This window comes from Phyllostomus hastatus, unplaced genomic scaffold, assembly GCF_019186645.2.
Source record: "Phyllostomus hastatus isolate PE091 unplaced genomic scaffold, TTU_PhHast_1.1 phas_scaffold_501, whole genome shotgun sequence".
NCBI lineage: Eukaryota > Metazoa > Chordata > Mammalia > Chiroptera > Phyllostomidae > Phyllostomus > Phyllostomus hastatus.
In genome coordinates, this window is record NW_025334033.1 from 69,359,867 (window position 1) to 69,367,355 (window position 7,489).

Consider the following 7,489-nt stretch of genomic DNA (forward strand, 5'->3'; position numbering starts at 1 on the left):
GCTATTTAAGGGCTGAGAGGAGCTGCGGAGGCCATCCTGGAGGTGGCGGCCGTGTCGGACTGCGCTCAGGCCGGGAGACCCAGGGCCTCCCCACCACCTGCACGGTCAGTCCATGGATTTTGTGGCCGGAGCCATTGGAGGTAACAGAGGGAAAGCAGGGCCTTGTTCGAGGGGGCGGGCGGGGGCTGCTCCTTCTGGGGGTGTTCTCTGCCCTGGGGGGTGGGCTCTGGCAGATGTGGGGTTTGAGGCGTCACCCCAGAAGTGGCTGGGACCTGGTGTGGGCCACGGGTGCTGGGTGCAGGGAGGACAGGGTTGGCTCCTGGGAGACTCGGGTAGCCATGCGGGCTGGGTGCACCTGGGGGCTCAGCTGGGGCGGCTGAGGGCACTTCCAGGTCTCTGCCTAGGCCGGGTGGGGGCCGGGCGTGGCCTGCAGGGAGAGGGCCGGGTGGGGCCTGGGGAGGACAGGGGCCCCGGGAGAGAGTGGACAGCGACAACGGGACACTTCCTGGAAGCCGTGGGCAGAGGAGGGGAGGGCCGGCCGCCCCCGGCCCATGGCCATGTGTCGGTGTGTAATCGGCCCCGCCGGGCCCGGGACTGTTTTTGCGTCTAGGGATCGGGCTCGTTGCGAAAGGCCAGCCCAGACGGGTAACTGACCTTTGGGAAACGGGGTCAGGCGGGGCTCTGGCTCCGCCCAGCCATCCACCCTGCTGGCTGCCGGCCCTGGCCTCACTTATCCTGTGAAACAGTGCGGGGCTCCTGGGCCACGCGTCTGAGAACAGTGTGGGAGGGGCGGGGGCTCGCTGAGGTCCCACTGTGTGCCAGGCCTGAGGCCAGCTGCTGCCCAAGGGGGAGGCTCAGAGAAGGGGATCGATTTGCCCAAGATCACACAGCGTGGAAGGGCTCCTGAGTCCCGCGTGTTTCCTCCCCAGCGGCCCCCAGGAGGCCTGGGTGGGAAGGGCCCCGGCTCTGTGCCGGGTCCTGGGTCGTGGGGACCAGGTGCAGGCCTTGAACTTGAGGATCTCTAGTTCTAGAGGCAGAGATGGCAGGCCGTGGGACAGCTGTGAACCCCAGAATAGGGCTCGGATCCACAAACTTGGGGTTCCAGGCAGCGCTGGGTGAAGCCCCCACCCCCAGACAAACCCTTCACAGCCTGAGGCTGGCGGGCCAGTGCTGCCTGGCGTGGGCCAGGGCCCAGCAAGCGCTGGACCGGTTCTCTCAGAAGCTGAACCGCAGGGCAGGCCGGGGAGCATCCTGGGCTTCCGGAGGAGGCACCTGTGGGCCAGGACTCCGGGCGGAAGAAGCCGCCGGCAGCCTCTCAGAGCCGCTGCGGCTCTGAGTCTGCTTCCTCCTTCCAACACGGGCGGCTCTCGCGCGGACGAGACGCCGTGTGGACGAGGAGTGTGGGTCTGTGCTCTCCCCCCTGCACCCTCCACCCTCGCGTGTCCCTCTGCTCTCCCTGCAGGTGTCTGCGGTGTCGCTGTGGGCTACCCCCTGGACACGGTGAAGGTGCGGCCACAGTCACGCCCCGCCACGCGCCCCAGGGCCCCTGCCCGAGTGTGGGCCACCCCGAGAGTCTCCGGCGCCCCATCCCCGGCCAGAAGAGCTCTCTAGCACGCTCCCCTGACCCAGCCCGCCCCGCCGCCCTGGGGACTGCCTGTCGCTCCCTTCCGGCCTGCGCCCCAGGTTCCTCCTCGTACCTGGCGCTCACTGCCCCTGCTCTGCCCACCGTCAGCACGGCCACGACAATCCAGGAGTGGGCTCTGCCCCTCCCCCAGGGCCCGCTGCCCTTGCCCCAGGCCCGCAGCCACCCGCTTCTGAAGCCCACTTCTCCCACAGGTCAGGATCCAGACGGAACCCAAGTACACGGGCATCTGGCAGTGTGTCCAGGACACGTATCGCCGAGAGCGGGTAGGCGGGGCGGGGTGATGGGCAGGGGTGTCGGGGCCTCGGACCTCTGGCCTGCCACTCGCCAACAAGCCAGACGGTGCTCAGCCCTGCTCGGGGCCTTGGTTCCCTCTCCTCCCAAGGGCCAACAGTAGCATCAGCCCCCCGAGTCTTCTGGGGGCCAGAGCCGGGGCATCTGGCACACAGGGGTTTAGAAGGAGGTCCTCCCTCCAGGAGGGGTCTAGAGGGGGTGTGTGGGGCTTTGAAGGTCTGGGGGGTGGGCCATGTGTTTGCATGTCTGTCCCCTTCGGGCTGGGCACCAGTGGTGCTGGGTGGAGGTGTCGGTCCCCAGGGTCCGGGTCAGAGGCCTGTCCAGAGCAGGGACCCAGGGACATTTACGAAGGTGAAGAGGGGGCTTGGTGCTGGCCAGGGACCAGCTACAGGAGCACAGCCACCACCAAGCATGCCAGTGCACCGTCCGCTCCTCACATCGCGGCCGCGGGCCCAGCCCGGCCCTCTGTCTCCTCACTCCCTTGTCCCGGTGTACCGGGACCCCCTGTCCCAGCTCAGGCTCCCGAGGTGCTAGGCGGCGAGTGACCTGCCGGAGCCCCGCAGCCAGGGAGGGCCTGCAGGGACGAGACAGGGCCGTCCCCCGGACCTCCTGGTCGGACCTCTGGCCTGACTTGGGCCCTCGGGTCCCGTTCGCCTGCCCGCCAGGTGCGGGGCTTCTACAGGGGCCTCTCTCTGCCCGTGTGCACCGTGTCCCTGGTCTCGTCCCTGTCTTTCGGCACCTACCGCCACTGCCTCGCTCACATCTGCCGGTTCCGGTACGGCAGTGCCGATGCCAAGCCCGCCAGGACCGACATCACGCTGTCGGGGTTCGCCTCCGGCCTCGTCCGTGTGAGTGGGGTGGACGAGAGGGGTCCCTGGGCGCGCAGGGGTGGGCAGAGGCTGGGAGGGCCTGAGAGGTCGCCAAGCCCAGAAGGCAGGGAGACTGAGGCTCAGGGCGGACGGAGACTGGTGGAGGCTGCGGGACTGTGGGTGAGGACTCGGCTGACCCTCGCTAGCCGAGGGGACGTGAGGACTCTGGGGAGCCGCTCTGGCCTTCTGACTCTTCACTGGTGAGTGGCGTCATGCTGAGAATGAAGTGACATCACGGGTCATGTCCCCAGCACAGCCTGACAGGCAGGAGCTCCCATGAAAGGGCAAACCACATTATTTGTGACATGATGTTACCTCTTTAAAAAAAATTATTATTATTATCTTTGCCCTGGCTGGTGTGGCTCAGCGGATTGAGTGCCGGCCTGCGAATCAAAGGGTCTCGGGTTGGATTCCCAGCTGGGGCACATGCCTGGGTTGTGGGCCAGGTGCCCAGTAGGGGGCGCAGGAGAGGCAACCACACATTGATGTTTCTCTCCCTCTCTCCCTCCCTTCCCCTCTCTCTAAAAATACATAAATAAAATAAATTATTTTTTAATCCATGCCTGAGGACTTGCTTATTGATTTTATTTTATCATTTGAAGATTTTATTTTTTTATTTTTAGAGCGAGGGGGAGAGAGGGAGAGAGAGAGGGACAAACATTGATGTGTGAGAGAAACATTGACTGGTTGCCTTTTTTATGTGCCCTGACAGGGGATCGAACCCACAACCCAGGCATGTGCCTGGGCCGGGAATGAAACCGGTGACATTTCGGTTTGCGGTACAACGCCCAACCCACGGAACCATACCAGCCAAGGCCAATGTTACATGCTAATGTTATTAGCCTGACTTTAAATGCATATATTAATTATCACATTAATATGTCATTAACAAATTAATTATGTGGTTAAATGCTTTCATGAACCGGAGTCACAGACATTCACCCGACACCTACTGTGTGCTTACGCCCACGCTGTGTCACAACGAGTGGGTAGCCAGAAGGAAGCGCGGGCTTTGGCTTGGGTGGGCGGAGCCGGCTTTGAACGCCCTTCACCAGGGCCACAGGTTTCCCCACGCCACCACGGGGGACAGGAGGCTGACGGGAGTGGGGGGCGGGGGCAGGTCCAGGGGTGCGTGGCAGTGTCGGCGCCTCCTCATCGCTGCTGCATCTCCGTTCTAGGTATTCCTGACCTCGCCTACGGAGGTGGCCAAGGTCCGCCTGCAGACGCAGACGCAGGCGCAGGCGCAGACGCAGCTGCAGGCGCCGACGAGGCGGAGATCCTTGACCTCGGCAGCGGCGGTGCCGCCCTTGTGTCCCGTGCCCTCCGTAGGTCCCGTGCCTGGGCCGAGGTACCGCGGGCCGCTGCACTGCCTGGCCACCGTAGCCCGTGAGGAGGGCCTGCGCGGCCTCTACAAGGGCAGCTCGGCCCTGCTCTTCCGGGAGGGCCACTCCTTCGCCACCTACTTCCTCTCCTACTCCATCCTCTGCGAGTGGCTCACCCCCGCTGGCCACAGCCAGCCAGGTGAGTGGGGGGGGCGGGGCCTGGAAGGGGGTGCAGGCTCCGCCAGTGGGAATTGAGTCGTGTTGTCACACTGGCTGCCCAGTGCCTCCCGGGGTGGGAGCCTCAGCGCCCTCTACAGGGAGGGTCAGGACAGACCCGCTCAGGTGTGGCCTCCGGGGAGTCACGTGGGTGGAGTCAGCCCCGGCTCTGTTACAGCTGGGCCCTGCCCCGGGTGCCCCACCCCCTCTCCTCTGGCTCCACCTCCAATCACGGCGCTCCGGTGGGTCTCCCCATGCAGATGTCTTGGGTGTGCTGGTGGCCGGCGGCTGTGCGGGAGCCCTGGCCTGGGCCGTGGCCACCCCCATGGATGTGATCAAGTCTCGCCTGCAGGCGGACGGGCAGGGCCGGCGGCGCTACAGGGGCCTCCTGCACTGCATGGTGACCAGCGTGCGGGAGGAGGGGCCGCGGGTCCTGTTCAAGGGGCTGACGCTCAACTGCTGCCGCGCCTTCCCCGTCAACATGGTGGTCTTCGTCACCTACGAAGCCGCGCTGAGGTTCAGCCGGGGGCTGCTCCAGTAGCCGGTCCCGCCGCCGCAGGGGCCGACCCGCTGGCACCTTCTGGAGGTCGCGGTAGCTGGAGGAGGCAAAGGGGCGTGTCCCCACGGGGCGCCACCCGGTAGAGGTGGGAGCCACACCAAAGACAGTCGGCTGGGGCCTGGCCTTGGCCTGCCCAGCCACAGACCTGAGAAGGCCAAGGGGCCCATGGTCACCGGCCTGGTGTTGGCCTTAGGGTCACACGGGCCAGGGAGGAGCGGCCTCTTGCATGAGGACATCGGTTGCCTGGCGTCGTGGGTGCATGTGGTCAGTTGTTCCTTCCAGCCTCCCTGTCGCCTGTTCGGAGCATCCCTGCGTCCACACCTCTACCACTTCCTCTGCTGTCCTCCTGGCCGCCGCCCCCTGCCCCGCTCAGCTGCCCGCTGCGGTAGGGTGCTCTTCACCCACTGTCCCTTGGGTGCGGGTCAGTGGGTCCCCCCCAGCGGGTTCCAGGCTCCGGGCTGCACTGCCGGGGGGCCAGGCCAGCTGGGGAGGGCAGGCCGTGCACTGGGGTGGGGGGGTGCTGTTGCAATTAAACATCACTGAGGACATTCAGGGGTGCTGCTCTGTGGTCTGGTGATTCTGGTGACCCGTGTCCTTGCCTTCGAGTCATCCTCAGAGGCCAAGCCCTCCAGACCTGTGTGACCCGTGCTCCCACCGGGCGGATGGCTGGCTCCGCTCCCTCGGCCCTCGGGCCTGGGGGCCTGGCCGGTGGGCCGAGCCCTGCCACGGGGTGCTACTCCGAGTTTCGCACGAGACCTGCTCTCCTGCAAGGTCTCAGCGCTCAGCCCTGCTCGGGCGAGTGAGGACCTCACTCCCCCGGACCTCATGCCCCTGTGGTGCCGCCCCCCATCTCAGATCCATCTGAGCGAAACCAGCTCCGGCCTGTCCTGGCCAGCTGTTTGGGCCCGCCCGTGCCCGGACCCTAGGCTGGGAGCCACCTCTCTACAGGGGCCCAGAGGACGGAGGGGTCGGTGTGTCCAGAGCCCTGCCGGGCACCAGGCACCTGACACAGCTTGTCACAGCAGCCTGACGCCAGGTGAGGAAACAGCTGAGACGGAGCCGGGCCTCCACGCGGCTACGTGGCCGGGAGGGTGGGGGCTCCTGCAGCCCCCGCTCTCCCTCCGGCTCACATGTTATCCGTGGATGTGGCTGTCGGGGGCCAGCGCTGGCGGTGCAGACAAACCTGCTGGGTCCCCGCGGCAGCAGCCCCCGGGCAAGGCCAGCCAGCACCTGCCTCGGACTGCACTCAGCCCTTGTAGACACTGGCCTTGACCGTGTCTGCCTGCGGACAGAAGAGCCTCCGGTGTTCTGGCCACACAGCCTGCTGTTTCCGGGACACGTGGGTGGCCTGTCCCGGCCTGGCTGCTGGGCACATTGGCCTGACCAAGGCTTCACTGTGTACGCCCCGCGCTCCCTGCCCGGCTGACTGACCCCCTCAGACATCACCGCCTCCAGGAAGCTGTCCCTGCCTGGCCGCCAGGCTTTCGGGTGTCGCCTGCTCAGCGCCCACAGGGCCCCGGTGTGTGGTCCGGTCACACACCCCTCCCCCACCTGAGACTGGGAGCTGCCCAGGGGCAGCAGCTGTCTGGTCTGGAGTGCACCCCGGCCCATGCAGGTGCTCAGGGCTGCGGCGTGGGCGTGGACAAGTAAAAGCACAGGGCCCTGCACCACTTGCTGGGGGTCCGTCCAGGTGGAATTAAAGACGCTGGCACGCTGGCCAGGTGCCGGGAGAAGGCCGGCGAACGAGAGCCTTTGCCGCGGCAAACCTGGCGCCGCATCCATGTGCTCCCGACCTGGAGAGGGCATGGGCTGGGGGCGGTGGGGATGCCGGTCTCGGGGCAGCGGGCCTGCCCGTGGTGGGGGAGTGGCTTTGCTGGAAGTCCTCGCTGACCACAGCCTCTGGGTAGCAGGATCCTTAGGGCCGACCCAGCCCTTCTTCAGAAAAGGGGGTGCCGGGGTGAGGGAGGGGGGCGGGCCCAGAATGAGTGGGGCCAGAGCTGGGTCTTCCCACTAACGGCACCCCTTCACAAGCTCAGGGTGCCCCAGAAACACCATGTGGGGGGTGACGGGTGTTCACTCAGCGGACCCCTGAGCTGGGCCCTGGCCCCCGGAAGGGTGGCTGGCTGAACGCCAACAGGAGAGCAGGTCTGTCTGAGGCTGCGGGTGCTGGAGGCCAGAGGCCGGAGCGCCCTGCCCGCTCTTGTCTCTGGAGCGCCATCCTGGATGTGTGCTCCCTCTGGCTGCCCACCTGCCCGTCCCCCCACTTGGATGACCATGGCCACGCAGGGTGTCCTCTATGCTGTCCCCCCAGTGCAGCTCAGCTGGTGTCCCCACCAGACTGGGGACTGGGGCGCGTCGAGGTCTGATGAGTGGACACCAACAGTCAGAGTTCTTCCAGCAGGAGCCCCGCCCTCGGGGGCTGGGGACCAACCTGGGGTCACCCCCCGGAACACCTGCTGGGCGGGCCATCACATCTGTCCTAATCCTGGCATCTGGGGTGGGGATGGACTTCACAACCCGCAGGTTTTGGCCAGAGGAGGGCAGGACAGGCCTGCTGTCAGACTCACTGTGGGGTCTCACACACATC

General features: G+C 66.2%; 1 protein-coding gene across 1 annotated transcript; it reads left to right on the forward strand.

Annotated features, from left to right (window-relative positions):
* Positions 1–13: 13 nt before the first annotated feature.
* SLC25A47 (solute carrier family 25 member 47) lies at positions 14–5,454 on the forward strand. The gene is made up of 6 exons (XM_045822174.1): positions 14–140; positions 1,463–1,506; positions 1,837–1,908; positions 2,602–2,784; positions 3,984–4,326; positions 4,604–5,454. Exons 1-6 carry the CDS (start codon positions 113–115, stop codon positions 4,882–4,884), a joined length of 951 nt encoding a protein of 316 aa, XP_045678130.1. The 5' UTR covers positions 14–112; the 3' UTR covers positions 4,885–5,454.
* Positions 5,455–7,489: the final 2,035 nt, after the last annotated feature.

What these genes read in the sequence shown, in the direction of transcription:
- SLC25A47 (XM_045822174.1), top strand. Translation starts at nt 113, where the DNA reads ATGGATTTTGTGGCCGGAGCCATTGGAG. An exon ending in ACCCCCTGGACACGGTGAAG is followed by an intron (nt 1,507 to 1,836) that starts GTGCGGCCACAG and finishes CTTCTCCCACAG; the next exon opens with GTCAGGATCCAGACGGAACC. An exon ending in TCGCCTCCGGCCTCGTCCGT is followed by an intron (nt 2,785 to 3,983) that starts GTGAGTGGGGTG and finishes TCTCCGTTCTAG; the next exon opens with GTATTCCTGACCTCGCCTAC.